This window comes from Vanellus vanellus, assembly GCF_965231255.1.
Source record: "Vanellus vanellus genome assembly, chromosome: 10".
NCBI lineage: Eukaryota > Metazoa > Chordata > Aves > Charadriiformes > Charadriidae > Vanellus > Vanellus vanellus.
In genome coordinates, this window is record NC_138915.1 from 9964355 (window position 1) to 9988610 (window position 24256).

A 24256-nucleotide genomic window follows, 5' to 3' on the forward strand; every position below is an offset into this window, starting at 1 on the left:
AGTCAGCCTGAACCAAAGTACAGCTAGAAGTCAAGTGTATCCACCACAGTCTCCCAGTCTATAATTATTAGACACCATTTGATAACAATACCGGTCTTTCCTCCTCCTTTTTGGGCGATTTTCAAAGAGCCCTCATGCTCCCTACAGCTGCTAACAATGTAAAATGGAAAGATGAAGTGGTGGCCTTTCAATGGATGCCACTGATTGGGAGGAGAAAGAGATATGGAAATTTACATTCTGATGAATTCTTCAGGGAATGCCTTACTGAAAATCAAAGCAGCAGAAATCATAAAGGGGGACATCCCTTGGTGATGAAAATCTCAGGCAGCAAAGCTCCTTAGAGAGAATAAGACTTGTCATAATTCCCTTTCATACCCTTGTTATGCTCCCCAAAGATTCAGACAGTCTCCCAAAAGAATTCTTTGGATGGTTATGATTGCACAAGAAAGCTTATGGACTCATTATCTATAGAGAGGACATTGGTTTTAACAACTCAGGTATACTTTCTTCTTAAAAATAAAAGGACTAGGTGCTAGCTTTTTACATACAAACCCACTTGTAGAAATATCAGCTGCACGTACTTCTATTGCAGGACTTTGCTGTGTGTTTAGAGGAAGAAATCTTGAACTGGACTGTAACCTAAATTCCTGATTCTGTCAATGCTAGTCTGCAATGTTGGGCAGAGCATTCAGTGTGCTCTGCTGCCATACGCTGATTTAGATATTCAGTGTGTATTCATGAGTATAAGTGCCAAGGCAGATGCGATACTTTCATTTCTTACAGGCGATGAGAAACTTTGCGTTTGTAAAATGCATTCAGATAAAAGACATTCTGAAAATGTAAAGCATAACAATGAAATTACCTTGTAGGGTTCCCCAAAGAGGTTAAAACCTGAAGCAAAGAGATCTTCATCTTGCTGGACCTCCTGGTTTCTTCTCTCCCATTCTTTCCGCTTAAGTGCACTCCGGTCTTGCTCATAGTGACTGAAGAAGAGAAAGACAAAAAAAGACAGCATGTTATTTTCCCCGGAATTTAGTTACATGTTCATTACTATCAGAGTAATAGAGTAAGAGCAGCAAAACATCAGAAACAATGCCACTCCTGAGGACAATTCTGAAAGAAAGAAGCAGCCACTGAATAATTTTTCCAAATGTAAATCTGGACTCATAATACTAGGTATGTGAAATTGGGCAGCAGGACAGTCAGCACACTTCTACAATGAAAACAGACAAAAATGTACTCTTCAAATTAACAGAGAATTATGCAGAAGAATAAAGTATATTTTGATGCATTTGTATGAACGGTCTGTAACATACATGCGCACGCGCACACACACACACAAACGCACACATGCGTGCCCACAAAGAAAGTGTCTGGGCAGAGAAAGCAAACGTGAAGTCCAGGAAGCACAGCAACACCTTCAAATCCATTTAACAGTGTAACACTCATCTCCATCCATCCCAAGGCCCCAGTTCAGCCTCACGTGATTTAGACCACCTAATTCTGTCCCGTGTACTTGTTAAAATTTGTGTACGGCTTCATTGTGGGTGTCAAGGGGGGTTTAAAAAGTGTTTTTGTAGCACGCTCCTGGAAGAGACTTTCCGACAGTTGATTCCAGCATCAGATAGTTCTACACACACACGCAAACAAACAGAAAAGGATGTAGCGCCTCAGCGTAGCAATGGTGAGTGGCACTTATCTGTACGTCGGCTCACTTTGTGCACCTGCCAGATCCGGATGACAAGCTGAGAGACCACATTCACTTCTCCCCTGAATAGCACTGAAGTACTTTGGTCTCTTGGCTTTGCAAACTACCTCCTGCTCCTCTGAGGGAAAAGATACAATTAAAACCCTGAAGGAGGGGGCAAAATAGGAAAGGAAAGAGGAAAGGAAAAGATGCGTGCTTCGACTTGCACTGACAGCCTCTCGTGTGACAAGCATTAAGGGACACTTCTGTGCTTTCAACCCATATTTGATTTGTTAGAAGGCTTTTGGCTCTGCTTTGTGTCAGCTAATTAGCTACCAAATTCCAGACGACAATTTGAATAGCAGATTCAGTATACGCACCGATGTTATCTGCTATAAGCAGCATTTCCCTGACAGATCCTGGACATGCATGCACACACCCATGCACACCCTCTATGTACAAATGCAGACGTACAAACATACATATTATATATGTAACAAAAACCAGTTAATTCTCCTTTCTCTGGCAAGAATGAATTAAATCTCCACAGAGCTCCACTGCACTTGGAAGATAACCAAATATCTACAACTTTTGCCTTTTTAGCTCAGCATGATGTTGTATTGAAAGCTTCACACCGAGAGATATAATGAGGAATGAACTGCACAGTGATGAGGCTTTAACAGTGTATAAAGTCACTGATTTCTGAGTGAAACCACAATTACTAATTTGAAGCACCAGCTAATTAAAACCACAGCTATGTATTTAGCCTCTTGTTATACCTACTGCAGTTTATAATTATGAGGACCTCTTTATCTACTCAATTAAAGTTCTTATGATTCAGGCAGGTTGCGTTTGAACCTGCAAGCCCTGCAGAGAGCACAGGAAAGCATATGTCTGTTGCCTGATGACTCCATGTATCCTTACACTCATATACTTGGTTTTGTATAGGGAAGGAAAGAAAAAAAAAGAAAGGCTAATGCCACAGTGAGATCCCTAAATAAAAAATATGAATTAATAATTGGTTTAAGCAATTCAGGATCACTCAGGCTTGAATTGAATAAAGCTTGAGTATGGCTTGTAAAGAGAATGCAAAGCCACCTACATAGGCTGAGCTGAAGGATTTCCATCCACATTTTCTTTTACAAGGTAGAAGGCTGAAAAGCTGCCACATTTTATTTATTTATTTATAACATCTCCTGATGTAGTGACATCTGTGGCACCAACACCAAGCTCCAGAACACTGTTATAATCATTCTTGGTATTTTGCAGAAGCTGTAGTACTATTTGCTGGTTTCCTGAGGGAGACGGAAGAAAAATCCTCGTAAGCAACAATCACTTCACTATACTATACATGATCATATTGCTAACACAATACTGCAAAGCACAAGCAACCTGTTCATTAAAAGGTGAAGGAGGGCATAACCCTCCCCTCCTTTCATGTCCTAAATCAAGATTAAAATCCATAGGTATGGGAATAAATGAGTAGGAATAAGCGAGTACAAACTGTTTCCCAAATTGGTACCCAAATTGGATGATTCCATCTCTCCCCACAGCTCTTCTGGAGTATGGGGCTGGTTTAGCCCAGGAATAATCCAGCCCAGGAGCAGCAGGAACACACCGTATTCACCCCTCTCATGGGAACTCTTTTCAGGGATTTCTTTGGCAGTTTGACCCATAGATTGTGCGACTCGCAGCAAGATCAGAACGTTATGAAGTTGTAAGCCCAGTCTCAATGCCAGCAGAGCAGATCTCATGTAAGCAAGGCTTACATCCTGCCTAAGTAATCTTTGCTTATGGGAGCTATCCTATCCCAGGCACTGCCAGCATTCGCTACAGAAAGAATTATTCATGAAAGTTAGGGCTGCGTTTTACATCTTCCTAATGGCAACCTTGGCCTGGAGTTTCAGGGTGAAATCCTGAGCCCATTCAAATCAAACTGAATCTCGCCACTGAACACGCAGATAGCACAGAATAGATCTCCCCATTCATGTTATGTTCCTGCACTTTGTTACTTAAAAGCTGGCTCTGGTCTCAAGCATGCAAAGTATTTAGGGAACCAAGTGAGGCATTATGCCATATACTATCTGAGAAAAAGCAGCAAAGGCTCTACGACTATTTGGATATGTTTTGTGACATATTGCAAAACCACATATGCAAAAATGATGAAAACAGCAGTAATTCAAAATGGCATAATCACTTGAAAAGACATGAACTTAAGCTAAGACAGTATTTACAATGTTAACAGCAAAAGGTTGAAAAAACAGTATTTTCTAATATAACATACTAAAGTATTCCTCTTTTAGTGTGTGTGTTTATGAAAGGTATCTATTCCGTGCGCCCACCGTGATATTTAGACTACCAAACTGTGAGCATCCATTTTACAGCACAAGCAAATCCCTAAGTGAACTGCAAACTCTGCATCAATCCAAATCTCTCTCTCTCATATATTCTCCTGTGAGAACAAAAAAAAAAAAAAAAGGTTCATTTTGAACTTTCCACTGACAGAGTCACATGGCAGCCTTAAGTGTACAAGGTATCTATTCAAAAGGAAGCGGTTGCTCATCCTGTCAGGTCAATTACTTGGCTTATTTCTCTGCAAATGTACTTTTGCTATGGGAATGCTTGACAGGACGGGCGCCGATTGTGGCTACGGAGAGTCAAATATTATAAGATCATACACAGATTAGGATAAAAACTTCTTTGGGTTCCTTGTAATCCAAAGAGGGATGCTGATTAGATCTTAAGGCTGCAGCGCACTGAGAACCTAATGGGATGCTCTCCAGAAACTCTTAATGCGGCCACAATGCAATCTCTGAGACTTATGTTTAATATTTAGCTTAACTAATGTTCTGTGAAATACAGATATGTGATTAGTGGTGAAGGTGTCAGTGAAAACTATAGTCGGATACCATGAGGAACGCCAGAGTTCAGTCTGTCTCATTAGTATGAGAAATACTTCGTGACTCCTCTAAACCCAGGAGAGTAGGAAATCACAAATACAGATTTTTGCAAACATTTTTAAGAAAGAGATTTAGAAGAAAACAGCTGCAGGCCACGATACTCACTGTATCCAAGAGGGCCAGTTCCCTAGACACAGCTATTACGTGACAATGTAGTTTAAATACATGAGCTTTATTGTTTTGTTACCACGTATTAGGTTAATAATTGAATTTGAATGGGGAAGTCTGTACATAAATCTGAGAAGATCAGGAATGGTGAGCAGTAGGAATGCTACAAGAGCACATGAGACCACCAATCTACAAATTTCCAGTGTGCTGGATATGGCAGGAAGAATACTAACCGTAACTGCATTACTGTTTTGGTATATTTAACATTGAGGCAGGCTGAAAATGCATTTTGAGTAACAACATTTGATACTTAATGCATTAAAATCAGACCAGCATACATCGTCATTCTTCTCAGCTACGGACACCCTAAGGGACAGTGGTGAGCTGATGCAGGGTGACAGGCCAGGTGCTCAGCCTGTATGAACCTGCAGAGCGTCAGCGAGGCCCACGGAGCTGCACCCTTCGTACCAACCCACGATGGCTGCGGGGACAATCCGCATCAAGCACAGAATGGAGAAGGGGAGAAGGTGGCCAAAGCAGGAGGATGTTATATCAAGGCAAAACATAACAGGCATGCACATAGGTTTTGGAATGGAAGCTAAAAAATGCAGATCTGGCACTAAGAGATGGAAGTCAGACGTGCACTGTCTACAAAAAGGAGAACTAGAAGAAGAATAAAATTTGAGGCACTGGAAAAACAGTGAAGTCATCTGTGGTGAAAGTGAGAGGATGTGGTACAAAAACTCTGGAGGGAAAAGAAAAAACCTTTTAGGACAGACTGCAACAGAGCAAGAGGTTAGAGGGAAGAGTTAAAGGAAAACCGAAGAAATAAGACCAACAGCTAAAGGCTGAGATCTAACATCTGGGGTTTATTTTCAAAGATGTGCTAACTAAAGCCACTGAAGTAGTCTCCCAAAGTACGGAAGACTAAGCAAGGCAGACAAGAGCCTGAAAGACAGAAGAGAGAGTAGAAGAAAGAAGTCAGACCAGACAAGTTTGAAGGAGTAGTCACTGTGATATGAAGCAAAAGCAGAAGGGGGGGGGGGAGATCAAACACCTGATGTTGCAGAAGAATCATGAATGAGAACAGAACACTGCTCTGGTGATTCAGTCAAAACAACAAAAGCCCAATAGTGAAAGAATCAATAAAAAAGCTGCAGAAGAGAGGCTTTATAGTAGTGACAGACTACATCCACAAGGATAAATGAACAACATTCAAAAAAACCCAGCATTCATCCACAAGTTAGGGAAGTAGTTGCTGTTCTCAATAATGTGCCTAACTTCACAAAAATGCACACTATTATCAAATCAAATATCCCCCTTAAAATATCGGATATGCCTAGATGATGAAAGTAGTTCTCAAACAGAAATGTTTGTCATTTGTGGAAATAAGAAATAAACACAAGCTTCCAAGCTAAGACACAGTGGATAGAAAATGACACAAATTTGACAACTGAAAGTCCTTCCCTAAGGTTCTTCCTTCATACCTCTGACTTTGGGACAGAATTGTTGCTCTGCCACAAGGGCTCTGGAAGCTGGCAAAGTAAACTCAGAAACTGGGCTTCCTCAAAAAATAAGGCATATGCCTGCACAAAGTATTAAACAGCCCAAATCAAAAACCACTCATGAACATATTTGCCCTACATGAGAAACCCAACTCAGGTCAACAAGAATATTCCCATGCTTAAAATACATGCTTGCTTTTCCACAACAGGGCAGTTCTTTTTCAACGCGAGTGAAAATGTAAGGCAAAAAGCATTTTACCTGATAATCAAACTAGGTAAAAGACCACTTCTAGCAAACAGATTACAATGGGAATTCACCTCCACATAACCCCCTATTTATCTCACCACAACTCCATTGATTTCATGTAAAAGCAGAGTGCCACAATATTGTACAAGGCAAGGAGAACAGGCTTCTTCCTTGGTATATTCAGATTCTCCAAATATACGCTCTGGTATCTCAACACATTTATTCCAAATGAAAACAATAAAAAAAAAAAAAAAGCAGCCTCGGATCTTAAATATCATTGCAGGTCTTAAAATGTATTCAGCAAACAAGCCGAATTTCAAAACCTGATCTTTAAGCAGAAATACGGCCAACTTAACGTATGTTCCCTGCTCATCTGAAGTCTTTGTTTCACTTAGTGATAAACATCATAAGGATGCCACATTTAAAATCGCAAAATTCCTCTTCCTCTGCTTATCACCGCTGAACTTGCATCTTTGTCCTGGTAATTTTACCACTTGACAGAGACCAATCAAGCCACAATAGCTTTACAACTTCTCACTATCTTTCATATTTAACATTTACTTTAATGTTGTGTTCTTCTTCATAGCATGAATAGTTACTGAAAGTATCTAGCACAGAAAATATCTATCACTGCACTTCAAGATAAATGATTTACTTTAAAATATAGAATATTCCATCTTTGATGTTCAACAGTTCTGTAGAGAAACACTTGAGATGGTCACTGGTTATCTATCCACATGAGCTAAATCTCTTAACAATTTGCATTAAAAACAATGCCATTCCTGTAGCACATTTGATAGAGAACACAGAAGATTAAAGCCTCCGAACAAAATAACACCCAAGAGACCCCTGGGCAATTTATGGAAATTTAAGCTAGGAGGCTAAGGGTTTGGCTTATATTTGTCATATTCTTCATTCTTTTTAGTTATTTCTCCCCCCACACTAAGTAGCTAGAAAATGTTATTTACACTCAATTTTCTCCTCCTTTTGGTATTATGCAGCCCCAAACCTTTCCTTAACGTGAATTTGGAAAGAACGATTCTGGGGGAATGGATGACAGAGATAAGCTCCTGAATAGTAAGCGTATAAAGAATAGATGAGGTTTCAAAGGGGAGCATTTATTGTTTCCTGTATCATAGCACATTGTCTTTCAATATGATTAGTTATCAGTCTGAGTTATCAAAAACTGGGATGAAATAAAGCGCTTACGCAGTTATGCTTCATTGATGTCAGCTAGGGGAGCATGAAAATCTCCATGAAGTTGGGTAATTGATGTGTAAATCAGAGCTCAATCACTCTGTAATAGAAATGGTCCCACTGAAAGTACGGTAGTTGTACAGCGTTGCAGAGGGGTGGGAAAGAGAGAAACAGAGTCAAGATAAGACTTATTTATTAAAAATTATAATAACTGGCAATTTACACAATTTTCTTTTCAAGAGAGAAATGCTGTCAGATATATTAAATGCAAGCTGCAGCCCACTACATTTGGATATCCATATTCGGCAATAATTAACTGTTTCTGTTTTATTAAAATGCTTGGGGACACTGTTATGGATATTTAAAAAGCAAATTAAATGAACATGTTCATCCTTTGAAAGGCAACACGTGTAAATGACATCAGCGATTGTAATTTGGTTAACAATGCGTTCAAGGTATGTTTTGGAGTCCTGTTACAGTTGTCTTGTCAGTTCAAATTTGCAGTACGAGAAACAAAAGCAAAACTGAAGGAAAGGGGGGGAGAGAAAACTAAAGAGAAAAACACTTATAACCACAGCTCTAAAAGGACGTTAAAAGACAAATAGTAATTAGAACATGAGTCAAATAAAATAGAAATATTGCATGTTGGAAAGCTAAGAGTAAATATCAGATACGTAAATAAAAGAGCTAGTTAAGGTAACATTATGGGGGTATTTTTGTTGTCTTTTTTTCTTTTAATAAATGAATGCACATTAAGGCATTGATATCAACTTCCCAGAAACACCTGGAATCCAGTATTCTAGTTACGACACTAAACCACTGATAGACTGTAGCAAACAAATAAATGTGAAATTTATGAGCACTTTTGGCATCAAATGAATTATATTCAGGACACAGGAGCTGGATTAGGAAGCTTTATTAGATAGGTAATGTGCTGTGACTGTAAGGGGACTCTGATTACTACAAGGGTGTTGAATAGGGAAGGAGGTTCAACCTAAATTTTGAATTTCATTGCCCTTATGAGTTTAACAGGATATGACAGTTTTGTCTCCTGTTTCATTTATTTAGTTAGTTATTTTGTTGATGTCTCCTGGGATTTGAAGTTTCTTTAAAATTTACTGATGGGAATGAAGCCTTTAAGTCTTTGCCAAAATATATACTATAGTTCAAACGTATTTCACAGCATATCTCTTAACGGCTTCTTAGCTGCCATCACACTTCACATGCCCATCAGCACCAGCATTCTATATATTAATGCACTACACAGGAATATAGCTGTGTTTAGCTGCATGCTGTGCATTATTTTTTATACACACCAACTGCAAACATGGTGTAGTACTGCTACAAAGTGTAAATTTGTACATATATTACTCCCAAGGCATAGCAATAATTTGATGCAATTAAAGATCTCCTGACAATGCTTGTTACAGTCTGTTTTTCCTCCATCCGGATACCTCAAATTATGAAAAACTTCTTGAAAACGTCCAAGTTTCTTTTTGTACATGTACCATTTTCAACTATTAAAGATGAAAATGTATTTAATATATGGAAACACAAAATCTTTAATTTATTATCACTTAATATGTACAGATTGCATTCTTACCTCTGAGCTGAAAACCATTTTGGAATTCTACTTTTGTCTTTACCTTTTTCATGTTTATAATTAAAAAATTTCCTTAATTCTGTTACTCAAAACTTTCCTGGGCACCTGTAGGATGCTTCCTTAAAAATGGAATCCGAACATTTCTATTTTCTTGAAATATTGGCAATGATATGCACTAGACAGCTAACGGAAATATCTCTAGCCTTTTTAAAAAAGTTACAAAACAATCATTAATTAATACAGCCTTTTGGAGACAGATGAATCAGCAGACACAACTGCTCGAGTATTTTATCGCAGAAGTGCTTCCGTGTTACTCCTACAGCTGTAATAAATGCATTCATTTACTAACAGGCACCTCTACTCCCTTGAGCATTTTCACATGCTGTGCAGCTCTTTAACCACATGTTCTTAAAAACTTAACGTGTGCTGGAGAATACCACCACAGGAAAATTAAAAATTCAATAGGATGACTATTCCATTCATCAATTTTAGATTGAAGGAGAAGTGCACGCAGGTCTCTGTGTGCAGCGCACACATACAGACTGATTCAGAGATCCCAATGCACAGAAAAATAGTACTGTAAGCCTAATATAATTTAATTGTTATTTAGGATACTTTCTGGCTAGAGAAATTATCTTCTATATAAATTATTCTTTTCTCAGTTGAAACCCTGCATAATTGCCTCCCTTTGCTGTAGTAATATCTACGGGAAAGGAAAGAGGTGATCAAATAAATGCAAGGTGCTCACCTTTCAAATTCAAGTAAATATACACCCCCTTTTCAGTGCTGTTGTGAAATATATTGCCCATCTTGGGCAGCAGCAAATTGCAGGACATGCAACAATTTTGTAGCTTCATGAGACTGAATGGTCATCAGCTTGGAAAGAACCTAGAACATATCAAACTAATTTTTAAGCATTCTTCCACTAGACTTTAAAAAGCCTCACAGCAACAAGGTACCTGTTACACACAGCTTTCAAAAGAATATTTTGTACTTATTTATCCTAAATAGATTCAGTCAGCAGGTCAATGGATTATCATCATCATTGGCCTTTAGTGAAGAAGATAATCTATAACAAATACTGCTCATGTCTTCAGCAAACATATAATGCTTATTCCTCATTTATAAACAGAGTATAAAGTATGACAAAATAATGTAACCAAAGCAGCACAAAGTTCATCAGCATAGCTGAGGTTTACATCCTCTCTAAGGGCATAGTTCAACTTCAACTGATGCTACTGGCAATTTTCCCAGTAAATTCAATGATGGTTGGATGGGACCTAGCCATTTAATAATGACAAAAAAGCCAGGTCTCATAACACAGCCAGCTCTAAGGAGCAGCAACTTATGGTATAAAGTAGCTTTTCTGTTATATTTCTCATGCTCACAGAAATTTTTTATCCACTGCCAAGAGTTTAAAGAGCCCTAAGTACAAACCAGCACATGCCAGAGCTACAGAGCTTCTGTGGTCATTGTTCACAACAGATATTGACTGCATAGATCTCCTGGTTGACAAATGCAAATTAAATGAAATTTAGGAATTTCTTAAAAATAAAAAATAAAAAAATCAAGTGAGATACCAAATAAGCTTCCCAATCTACCTACAGACCATTATTACTTTGAGCTAAAGCGCAATTTTCATTTTTTTTTCAGTGAGGTTATAGATCGTACACATGACATCCCAACCAACTGACTGCGGAATAATTAAATTTGCCTTTTTCCCACAGTAAGTACTGACACCCCCTACCCCCCCGCCAGAAGATCACAGGCCTTGTCACTGAGAAAAAGTAATGCAAATGTACCATGGTCCCTGAAAAAACAACACTTAAATTTAACTCAACATGGGAATGCTGTGCTATTAGGGATATGGCATGTAGGTGTTACTGACACAAGTCTGAAACATGCCCTGGGATTTGAAAGCTAAAAATAAGCACTTAAAAAACCCTATAAAATAATTTCACTTCTTTAGACAGAGCAAAATCATACCACAATCTTATTCAGACTGGCCAAAACTACAACCTCATGTCTGAAATTATTTGAATTTTTCAGGTGGGTGTGATGCAAATGATTTTCCCAGCATTGCCATTTTCAGAGCCAAACAGAAATTACATGTTTCCCCAATTATGTTTTGAATGTGTTTGAAATCTCACATGTATTCATGACTTCATGAATGACAGAAATACCACAATGAGGAAAATGCGGCCATTTAAGGCCAAATTCCCAGAAGAATGTAAGACCAAAGCTCCGTTTAACCCATCCTGCCTCTGACAACTGCCAACAGCAAAACCCCAGTAAAGCCCCTAGGAACAGAGCAAAGTGCTCCCCAAAATACTGACATTGCCCTGAGAAATTGTTGGCTCATTAATTTATGTGTTAAGTACAAAGGACCTGGTATCTTTGTATTTAACATCTCTAGAAGACTTTACTTCAAAGAATGCTCTCAAACAGAATACACCGTGACAAGGAGTTTCACAACTCACCTTATCTCAAACTCATATAGGTCTGCAAACCTGATTGATTTAACAAGATTCTTTGTATTTTATTCAATATGTGAGTTTTTTGTGTGCACCTGCCCTTGTTATGGGCAAACAGACAGGAAGCTCCTGTGCTCTTCAGTCTCTGGAGAATCTCAGGCGTGCAGCCCACAGCACTAACTATACCATGTATTTTCAAGACCAGACACATGGATTACTGCATCCTAAATAATAGTTATTTACACTCCAAACCCTTTATATTTGGGTCCCTTCTGCTGTCAATCAGCAAATGAATATCACTTATTTTCATAACACGAACACAATGTGTTATTTAATCAAAGTGCATCCTTTTTAAATTCCCTACCGTCAAGCACTTGTCTAATAGAAATATAATACTATGTAACATGCAAATATTAAAATGCAATGTAAGTTGAGTCATATTCATTGGAGGCTGGCAAACTCCAGCACATTTCAGTATTTAATAATAAAATAGTCTAGTGTAAAAATATGTAAACTAGCTTCCATCCTGCTTTAATACTCAACATGAGAAGAAAGTGAATGCAATTTTGTTTAAATATTAAACATCACATTTCTTCTTTTGATTATTAAAGTATTATTAAAGCTAAACAAAAATGTATTTGCAACCTCCTTCCCGTGAAGTCTTATAGGTCACTGTTATGACTAATATTTTGTCCCTCTAGCTGGCTTCTTTGGGGGATCTCAAAGCTCTTTATGAATCAGAGCAAGTCATGCCCGACTACACCTCTGGGAAGGAGCAACTACTGTCAAGCAAAACAACTGAGGGAATGGAAGTTTTAGCGATTCGATGACAGTCATTTAAGAAGCAAGAGAGATGGCTGTGGGAAGAAAACTGAGGAGTCCCAACCCTCAGATGTTAAACTCCACCGTAAGGCCAGCTGTAACTTGCAACCATTCATCCACCTCTAAACACTGAGATGACAACTATCAAGTTGAAATTTAAAACTAGCTAACAATACCATACAGCAAGAAGGAATTATCTTTATGTGCGTTTCCAGAACATTGGGTCATACACCACGAGACAAGTTTGCTCCTGCTGAATGTCACTGGGAGAGGTCAGCAAGGATGTTCTTATTACATTTGCTGGAAGGATGGAGTGTATCAAATGATTTAATTTTGTGTAGTGCCCCACTTACTTTGACAAACTGATACTGCACAGGGCATAATGTCATTAGGTGATTAAAGTACAAGAGCACTCAGCTTCCCACCTCCTTTCATACCAAGGGCCTGCACGCGCTACTGCAGCAGGCTCGAAACTGGGAAAATTTGTAGCTGCGGAGGCAATACAGACCCAGTAACATACAACACCAACAACCTCCTCTCACTGGGATCTCCCATCCTGGCAGTGACCAGAAATAAGTTTCAGAGTCCCCCAGAGAGAGCCCGCCTTCCCCTCAGCCTCCTGAAGCACTTTCAGCACCGGCAACAACCCAAAACCGCATGTGACCTTCAAGCGTCATGTCCACGGTCCTCTGACCCCAACAGCAAAAGGACTCCGAGCTAAGCTGTATTGACAGTAAAGCGACATGATACAATCATGGAAGTATGATGTACTTCCACTTTTCAGCTGGTATTGCCTTTGAAAAGAACGAACGTTGAGCTCTCCTCATTATGCCAAATGTATCAAAGCCTCAGTACCCACGGTAGGAAATGTGTGTTTTGTCACACACACTCTTTAATGTGACAGAAATACAAATTTATGTTTTCTTTCATACAAATACCTAATGGGGTTTGAATAAAATAAAATAAAATCTGCACATTGCCATGTGGAAATTAATTTTAAAGAACTGTTTATCAATTTAATTCCACTGATAGTAACAGACAGATTTATGAGGCAATTAACTAAATATTTGTTTTTTCACATTTCAATTCATTATAGTAAATTAACAATTTTCCACTTGAAAGTCTTGCATTGCTACACTGAAAGCCTAAAAAAAAAAAAAAAATATGTGTACATTACTGTCGGTCTAGGAATGATTCTCTGATTTTTACAATGTGGATTATTCTCCTCACATTAACTTAACATACTGTATGTAATTCGACCCCCCCCCATTTCTGTATTACCCCAGAACCTGTCATTCTTTAAATGCCAGTTTCAAGCAACCAGACATAAATAAAGAATAATTACAGCTCTAAAGCCAATATAACATCTGTTCAAGCAAACAATCGTAGAGAGTGGATTTTATAGCCACATAACACCCACCTATGGTTCAGACAAGCCTGAGAGACAAACCCAAAGGCCTTGACAGATCTAGCCTGGCCTCCGGAGCCACAAAGGCCCTCATCAGACCACATGCCCTAAAAGAGCTGATGGAAGGGGCAAAAAGAACCAAGCCTAACATTACATCAAACGCCAAATAAGAAGTTCCCACAGGAAGGGTCAACCTTTACTCTAAGGTAGCTCATCTCTATGGCCAGCAGAGCCCAAACCCTCCAAAAAGGCGGTCCCAGCGAGGCTGGCTCCCTGCGCACCGGGAGCCACCAGCCAATGCCCCCGGGATCAGTCGGCCGTGGCCAAGTGCAGCTTTTCAGCGCGTCAGCCGGGAGAGCACAGCGCCTTGCACTAACAGCCTCTACAGCAATTTGCATATCATTAGCTACGAGGCCCGTGACTGCACATGTATAGCCACATTTCCCATCTACCTTTACTTATTTTGGTGATTTAAACATTTTAATTAATGAATTCAGCTTCAAGGAGGTCATCTGGCCATGGCCGTGTAGATCTCTTCACCATTGCGGCCAGGTATTAAACACATTAAGCAGCAGTCAGAAGACAGAACTACAGCTTTATGTTCTTTTACCTGGTATTGTACCAAATTAATATCAGGAGGAACATACGCTATAAATATAAAAGCATCTGCTTATATGACTTCTTGGATTCTTTTCTCCTCTGGTTCAGTGTTTCACTACCTGAACAGAAATAGTCTTGGTCCCTCCATACCTCACATCTTGCCCTTATGGAGAGCAGGTCTATCAGCATTTACTGATCTCGTGGGCTCCTGCCAGGTCAACTCGACAAGGATGAACCTTGAAACTGTATGAGGAAACTGTACCAACTACATTCCTCAGTCCTGCACAGATGCTGGCTAAGTATTTCTTGGAATAAAATATAGTTTGCCCGCTTTTTAAAAATCTTCCTGTTGATTCACTGGATTACAGCACAATCACATCAGAACATTAATCTAAACAGGATTTTGCAGCCAGATCTGATGTAGAAGATTTAACATTTTACAGGCCTCCATCTAATAATGCTAACAGAAATCACCAGGCAAAGGGAGAAGACAGGAGTGCCTGACACACCGAATGACGAGACCCTGTAATTCATCAGATTAATTGCTCATTTTTTTCCACTGTTAATATTTAGAAATTTGGTAACAACAGGGAGCAAAGGCTCTCCTTACAGCTACTAATTCAGAACAACGTGCAAACACTAGTTAAGCAGTTAATTGCCATTAGCAACATGCATTCCGAATTGAGAAACTGAGGCATGGACAGATTAAAGGACCTGCTCATGGCCACAGGAGGAACCAGTCGCAGCAGCGGGACCAGAACAACTTCCCATTGCCCAGGTCTTAGTCCTGTTACCTACAACTCGATTAACCTCCCTTTTTAATAGTAAGGAGCTACTACTACATCATCTCTATTTGCTCTACCTACCAGAAAATATACCCCTCAACATATCATACTGTAAGGGCTAAAACCTAAACTCAATGTTACCATTAATACTCTATTTATTAGCGTTTGTCGCTTTCTAGTTGTAATACCACCACAGCCATCACCAGCAAAGTACGACTTGAATTTTAGCACTTGGGAGGCTAATAATTATCAAATTAATAAAATCCTAACAAATTTTAAAGTACTACAACTGGCTAGTAGAGAGGCATTAATTCTTGATAAATACTCCATACAATATTATTTATCAAGTTCTTAAGCACTGCATAGTATGTCATCCTATCAATCCACCATCTTAAAAAAGATTAAATATAAGCACAATATTTGAGCATCATTAAAAATGCAGACACAGAAAGTTGGTACCCTCCTTATTCTTTTTTATTTAAAAAACAAAACCAGAACAACTATTAAAAAAAAAAAATCAGTAAATCAGTGACCTCAGCACAGGGCATCTTCTGGAGTCTAATGATGGGCTGGGATAGATGGCCCTCACTTGTACTTTAGGTTATCAACTCCTCCCATCCGATCATTAATTCCCCAGGAAATGCCTTTTGCTTAAATAGATCACCAGCGAAAGAAAAAAAGTCATGCCACTAGAAATGAACTACTGTAGAGCCTGACTTGTATCTGCCATAATTTCCACATAAAGACTTTACAGGTGACTTGCAAAGACCTTTTTAATTGTATTTCCAACTCCTCCTTTTTTTACCCCATAGCATGGTAATAAAGGCAGCCAGTGGGCAAAATTTGTGATAATCCCTATAAGCTTGCAGAGAATGTTTGGAAAGGTTCTTTAAGATGCTTTCCACAAGCTCTCATACATTAAAAAGTGCAGGATACTGAGGCTTAATTAAGAGCTTCTTTTTAACAGTGTGAATTTCTGATACATGAAACAGCATTAGGCTCCTGTTTTATCTTGAGGGGAAGGAAAAGACAAGAGAGAAGGAGAAAACAAGCTTTCAACCCCTACTTAAATAGCAAATAAACCCTAAAAGAGCATATGACCAACTCCTTATTTTGTTTGCAAGACACGTTTAATATCAGGATGCTGTGGAGAAGCCCTGCATCGCTCAAGTTTCATTATCATTACAAAATATAGCAGAACGCCTTTACTCCGAAGTTTATTATCATAAATAATTAAAACAAACCTATCCTTATGCTATGAAATAAATGAACAAAGTACATTATAGGATGCATTTGTTCTAGGTTTTATAGCTATTAGCTGGCTTCCTACATCAGAAAATTCTGGAATTTGTAATCACTCTCCTGATCATTAGTCTGAACTGGGAAAATTTTACTGCAGCTGGCTCAAATGACTTGTTCTGTCAAAAACAGGACCAGAAGTGCTCTTTACTAGATGCATATGCAACATACGTTTTTGTGATAAATCAGAGTATGTGATATGCCAAATGTTAAAAGAAAATCAAAGCAGAGGATTGATTTCTGAGTAAAACAAAGAAAAAGGAAAGAAAGAAATTCTAGCCCTAAAATTAAAAGATTGCCTGATTTCTAATTACAAAAACGTGCTAAGGTACAGATGAAACGATTAAATCTCTGCAATACTCACGCTAACGGTATATTGTTCTCATAAGCTTGAAAGTGCTGGGCACACTCGTGTGCTTTGAAGTTTTGCTTTGTTCCTTTGACTTATTTTATGCAGGTCAAAGATCACCATCACTGCACGTATCTGTCACTGAAGGATAATAACGCCACAACTCAGTTTGGAAGCAGGCTAGGCTGGCATGTTAAACTAGCAACAGACACATCAATCTTACTATTCTTGAAGACCGTGCAGTTCAGCGCCGGGAGGTTCAAACTCAGAACTAATGATAGTTACCAGTTTCTGCATCTTGATGCACCAGGTTAGGTCTCTCTTCTTTTGAGCAGCCTGTCCCTATGGACAAGCAAAACATGCCAGGAAAGCAAATTATCCTGCTAATCCAGCAAACTCTGACAGAACCCCACTGGAGAGCAGCAGGATTGTAGGAAAGCATGCAGAGACCTATGGCAGCAAAAAAGAGCTTTCCAGGGAAAAGACTAGGAAAACAGAACAGTCATCAGCAGTCGGGTAATAATGATAATTTGTGAGAACTGCAAATACTATTATTATTTGTGCAGTAGCACAGAATGTGAAATATTGGACCATACCTATTGTCAGCTAAGTAACTGATAAACACCAACCAACAGGCAGGTCAGAATATGATCCCTCACTCACCAACTAGGAGTAAGTTTTCTAGTTGTATCCATTCTAATATGAGTATTTAATGCATTTATCTGCCAGCCCTTACGTTACGGTACCCGATGAAATTCCAATTTCTTTTTTACACTTACAAATAACTGAAATCAATGTATGCCTATAACAAAAAGCAGCCGTATTCGCGCCTCAAAATGATACTCATCTGCCATGCCAAACAATTGTATACATTAAGACGATGGTATTTCTTAGTGCCAAAAGCACGAGGAGGAGAGGTGATGTTTACATTTAGTGTTCATACCTTCATTTGTCAACACAATTCTCCAGTGTTGAACGTCAAAGAGGACAACTTTGCTGAGTGGTTTTTCGGTTGTTGAGCCAGATTTCAGAGCAGGTATATATGTGTAGATGCGTTTACACTGCACCAGTTTCTAAAATGCCCCCAGGTTACGCTTCCCACCACCTGGGCTACCAGAGGGGGAAATTTAAAAGAAACATATCACGTAAAAATTGTACATGTAAGTGCTTGAGAAACCCAGAAGGTGAATAGGTATCTTTTGTGCTGAAACTATTGCAGCATTTTAAAGCAAGGAGGGGAAAAGTGGCTCACAGATGAAGCAATGAGTTTAATGGGCTACAATTTTCTCATACAACATGGAAATAGAAATGGCAAAACCAGCAAGAATATATTTGTTTCTAGGTCCACTGGGTGATCATCTCCTCCAGGTGCCTAAAGGCAAGTACCACATTCCAGCGTGCAGTTTCTATTCTTTCTATCCCAAGCGCAGCTCAAGAGTCTTGCGGATCAACTTTCCCTCTTAGTGCACCAGAACCAAATCCCCTCAAAAATGAAGTGGAAGCTCTCCGCTGGCCCCAGCAAACACTAGATCAGGCCCTAGTGCATTCAAATGATGGCTTTACTTTGCAAACAGACAGCATTTATCAAAATCACATCAAAATACATAAAGTAACACACAAGCATAAATTATTTTTAAACATACAGGCACACATATATATAGTACCTACTTTACAGAGAGATTTCCACTGAATCATTATTATGAAAGGGGGGGGGGGGGGGGGGGCCACCTATGAACTGCTACCCCCTTGGGAAACTCTGCTCCGAGAAATACTCTAGGGAACCAACTACAGCTGTGTTACAATAAAGAAACCATGCATGGTTTCATACTTACAATAAAAAAAAAATTTTTTTGCACTTAAAATGCAAAACTGGTGAGAGAGAAAACTATTAATACTACATGTAGGATTTTTTTAAATGGGCAACACTGAAGAGAGCCATCATCAGCTACTCTGCAATCACAGCACATAACAGCTTAAAATTGTTAATGAAGCTGCACAAACTAAAAAAAAAAAAAAAAATTAAAAAATTGAGAAATAATGCTGAAATTCTTAAAGCCAGTCCGATGCCCAGTAATACAGTTGACCTCAGAATCAAAGAAGCTGCTGGTCTGTTAGGGCTCAATATGAAATACCCTACAGGAGTTTAAATTCCAATCCCAGCTCAGGAGTTTCTCTTAATATCAAAGTAGTTTCTTAGGAAAGCAAATGAAGTACATTACCTCTGGTAATAGTAACCATTTACTCCTTGAAAAGCCTTGAGAGAGCTCTCACACAGGGCAGCCTATGTTTTATTAAATCCTTTTGCATACTTTTATTTTCAGGTCATATAACCTGAAGGACAAAGGATTCGCTTAAACTTTTTAAAGCATTCCGATTTTATCAAGGATTAGTTATTCTGATTCTTCAATAATTCAAGCTTCATCCTAACAATGCACCGTGTTTAAATGTGAGCAGCATTAAAACAGAACATATTTACAACATATTTCTACTGAATCCCAAACGCTCAGCACAAACCATCCACTGACAATACAATCACTATGAAGACCTCACTAAGATCTTCAGTTATTCACATTTGTTGTTTATACTAAATACAATCTCAGTACAATAAAAACTTATTTAATTGTATGGCATGAGGATATAGTCACGTCTGCCTATAGGTAGTTATTTTGCTATTTAGAAAATAAGAAACAGAAAGAGGGAGATAGACGTTCCCTCTTAACTCACTGTCTTAGAATTATATCAAATAATAAACTATGAGTGCCTTGCGCCCTGAAGATGGCCAGAAAAGCCATATTAATAGGTCAGCTAAGCTGTGCATACAGATGCCTTGTTTTGCAGAAGTAGATCAGCAGTCTATTAAATATATTTAAAATAAAAAATAATATATGTATAATTTTAAAATATTTATTAAAATAATTAAAATCATGCAATTATCAAGGCGCTTCTATTGAGAACCTCTTGTGGTCATTTTAATGCTTATTTTGGCATTACACAAGGCAAATATAGAAACTTTACCCCAGACATTGGGTAAGATCAGATGTCACTAGACCTGATCCACAAAGGTCAACACTGGGACATGTTGGGAAATATATATGACAGAGGGACCAAGAAGGAAAAGCGACTACAGGTTTAGTTTGAATTTCTGCTAATGCCTGAAAGGACAGGGTTTTTTAGAGAAGGGATGCTTGACATAGACTTGAATTTCCCTCCATTTGCCAGATGAAACACACTGCTCTGTTTTTCTTCTTCATCATGATGCACCTCTCAGGCTTCTCAATAGGAATGAACAATTCCTGATATCAACTGCTCAATCAAGCAAAAGTTGGCCCGCCCTGCTTAGCTGGTTTATTCCCCACCTCCTCTTACACTTGGAAAGGATTCAGACAAGAGCTACAAGAGCGATTAGAGTGCCTGGAAAAACTTGCCTTACAAGGAGAGACTACAGCTCAGTCCATTTAGTTCATAAAGGAGAAGGTTAAGAGGCAACCTGATCACAGGCTATGAATACTTACACAGGAAAGAGATTGCTGAGAGCAGATGGGTATTTAATCTAGCAGAAAAAGGTGTAACAAGACCCAGTGCTTGGAAGCTGAAGCCAGTCAAATTCAAACCAGTTTATGCAGCATCAATTTTCAACAATAACAAAATAACAACTATTTTAACAACTTAACTAGAAAAGCAGGGGATTCACTGCCATTTGCAACCTTTAGAGAGGTATTGGAAGCCTCTCTTAAAGATTCGCTACAGCACAGGGGGTTTGGCATTGGCCCTGGTAGAACGTATGAAACGAAGCCTTCTCCAGCCGAGCAGCACAGCTCTCCTCTGCCTCCACCCTCCGCAGCCCAGCGAGTGGGTTCCTCGCTCAGTGCTCTGCGGGTGCGCTTCTGGGGCCTGAGCTGCTGAAAAAGTCAGACCTGTTCATAAACAGCCTCTTCCGACCCCACGACACTCAGAGGAACACAAAAAAACCTGAACAACCAGAAGTTTCCAGTATATGTTCACACTGACATTCACAAACGTGCAGAGAAAGTTGTTGAAGTTCTAAGCCACAATACAGAGAGATTTGGAAAGGATCTTAGGTGAAAAACATAGAACTCGGCCCAGCAGACGCAAAAGATGCAAAGCGATGCACCTGGATCCATCAATGTTATGCTGGTCCACAAGACAGGAGTTACTCATATACATTCTGATCCACCAAAATACACCGGGCCACACCGCTGCCTTCCCCCAGACAGCCCCTTCTGCTGGAAAAGCAGCAGTTGCCCATATGCAACTGGGCCATGGTGCCAGTACGTGAGGCAGAAAGGCTTTGCACTCCGCCGCATCGCCCTCAGTTAGGACTGGACTGACTTGTTTCAGGCAGCAATGCAATAGTTAAATATTACCGAATTGCTAGGAAGAATACCATCAAATCAGTTTATGTCTTACTGTATTTCCTTTCCATTCAAACTGTATTATTCTGCATACCATTTCATCACTTCACAATGCCACAAACTACCTCTTAATGCAAAACAAAGCTTTTCAACGTAAAGCCCCATATCGTAATCCAGAAGAACTTTTCTTATCTATTCCGACAGCAAATCTTTAGTGGCAACCACATGTTATTGTGTTTTAGGGATTGAGACTTTTGTATGAACATGCTGATTGTCTCCTTGAGACATATATAATCAGCATTTTGTGCCAAGAAACACTTAAGCCAGCAGAGACTTATACCATTCTGAAATGTTGTTGGAATTGAAAATGTATATTTTGGCTTATTTCCTTAAGCCTGCAATAGCAGAAATTTCTTAGGGGTTTTTTATTATTTTATTTTTAACTTCATTCTCTTATAAAACTCTCAGAGATTGAACAAAAAGTCAAAACACATGTTCTGAAAGAAAGCAGCAATACCAATATAATAATTCATTCTGATACACCAGTGCTACCTAATACGGATCCCTCCTGGAATACGGACGTCTGCCTTGGAAACTATTTGGTCACTTCTGCCTCTGTCCACGGCTGAAGCGCTGTGCCTATACGCTCTGTGCCCAGCAGCAGGCAGCCAGGGAAGGGGAAAGGAATGCACTTTTTTAGGTGAGTGGGTGACTATGAATCTTATAGATCAGAAACAGAGCAAACAAAACCAAACAAGTGTCTATTTGTATATTTCAGCGGTTCCCAAATGTCAGTTTACTGCTCAGAGGAGTTGCAGGAGTAACGTGCTCAGTATTCAGAGAGCATCCTGTCACATTCGCTGCAACAGATATTTTTAACTCCCTTTTGCTCCATATGTAGAATGTGCAAATACACAAAAGAATGTCTTAATTGGTCCTGCTTTATATAAATGAATAATGGGCTAAATGGGTTGAAGTGAATGCCATATTTATCTCTCCACTGAGGAAAGACATGATGATTCAGAAACAGTGAAGCCAAGAGGATTCAGAGCCTTACTCACAAGTGGAATATATATCTCCTGTCAATACATTATGTATTCCATTTCTACTACAGCCCCCTAAAGGCACAAATAGAAAAAGAGAAGCAAAATCTAAATGTTTCATTTCTGCTCAACATACATTCATGGATGTGGGAGGTTTTTATACTTGCTTTCAGGATTTAGGAATCAAATCTCTAGAGCTCTTTATTTTACTGAGTTTTTGTAAATACTAAACTCTCCAGTGTTAGTTTCATCATTTGATACTGCCATTGCCAAAAGACACTTTATATTCCTAGGAAGAAGAGGCACAAGTAACACAAAAAAGGCCTGAACTTGCCCTCACTCACACGTGCAATCCCACTCAAACCAACAGCTCTACTCGGCAGCTGCAGCATCTTTCCAATTAAGCAGAGATACTTCTTACCAGGCACTGAAAAGCATGTAAGCAAAAAAAGGAAAAAAAAAAAAAAAAAAATTTTTTTCCTGCTTACATGCTTCCACATACAACTACTGATTAAAAACCTATGTAATCAGCATATGAAAACTTTTTAATCCTCCTCTCAAAAATGCAAGCATCACCAAAGAGCTCCAAGAAAAACAAGAAGTAGGATGTGCAAGACTGGGTTGATATTTTGATTCTGCTGATTCTGGAAGCTGATATTGTCAAGCGCTGCTGGTCTACTTGGATTTTATAATTACACTAAGTAGAAAGCAAGTCTCCTCTGCACTCAGGGAATCACTTTTAGGGCTGGTGGAAAAGTGGAACATCTCATTTCCATTAATCTGGCTCATAGCTTCAGATTCATAGATGGCATTAGCAGAGCACCGCTTTCAGCCAGAGTGGAAGTTCAGCCTTGTGTTTAACTCTGCATTAACTTGAGCATGACAGAGTAAAAATGCAGGAAGGATGGCAAAAAAAAAAAAAAAATCATCTGGTAATATTTTTTCAGCAGAAGGAAAAGCTTTACAAAACATATAGGTTCAGTTATTCCCAAAGCAGTGTTTTGTTAGTAGCACAGTTGTGCATACAGTGCCATGGCTGGAAGATCTGCCTTGCCCACGGCAAGTAAGGTAAAGCCTCAGGCACATGTGATTTAAAATTCATTTCTACTCCAGCAGACAGCTTCAGACCAGCACCTATTTTTATTTTATAAATACAGTGCTCTCAATTTGCATTCCTGTAGTCCCTAGGAGCTAACACCAAAACCATTTTATGTTCTAGATGTGTTTTAGAAAATAATACACAATTGTGTCTTTAAAATCCATCAGCACGGGTTGCAAAGGATCCCCCTGTGTTCTCACATCCGTTCTCACATCACTCCAAGCCTGCAGTCCTCTCCTACTGGACACCTCCCATTAGAAAGTGGCATTGCTGGCAGAAGGGATTTGCCAGATTGTGCCCAAGCCAGTAAAACACAGCCCGCACACCGTATATTTTAAACACTGTTTCTTAATTAAATGGAAAAGAAGGTTCCCCAAACTTCAGTAATTCTTGACTCCACAGTTACTAAAGGTGAGCTCACAGATGGTATTTGGGGTGCCACATAAAAACTATAGGCAAATATTTTGTTGTCACATTTCCCTCCTCCTCCATTTCATTATCTTAGTACTTACAATATTGGATACTTAAAAACAGATAACTGGTGTCAGTAATGACTGTTCTTAATTTAAACCTATCAGTTTGTATTAGGAGTGAAATTTGCAGGGGGAGGCACGGATATCAAGCTGACTTAGATCTAACTGGTTAAAGCAACAGACCAAGTGCTGCCCTCAGTCACCTGTGGGCAAGTATTGCTGGT

At 39.1% G+C, this 24256-nt stretch overlaps 1 protein-coding gene across 1 annotated transcript in view; it reads right to left on the bottom strand.

Annotated features, from left to right (window-relative positions):
- The window catches only part of AFF2 (ALF transcription elongation factor 2), a gene marked incomplete at its 5' end in the record, with an annotated part of 339688 nt that overhangs the window by 250831 nt on the left and 64601 nt on the right, over positions 1-24256 (bottom strand). Inside the window, one exon of the mRNA XM_082488379.1 lies at positions 863-983. Coding sequence (XP_082344505.1) covers positions 863-983 — 121 coding nt within the window. The remainder of the gene's footprint in view (positions 1-862; positions 984-24256) is intronic.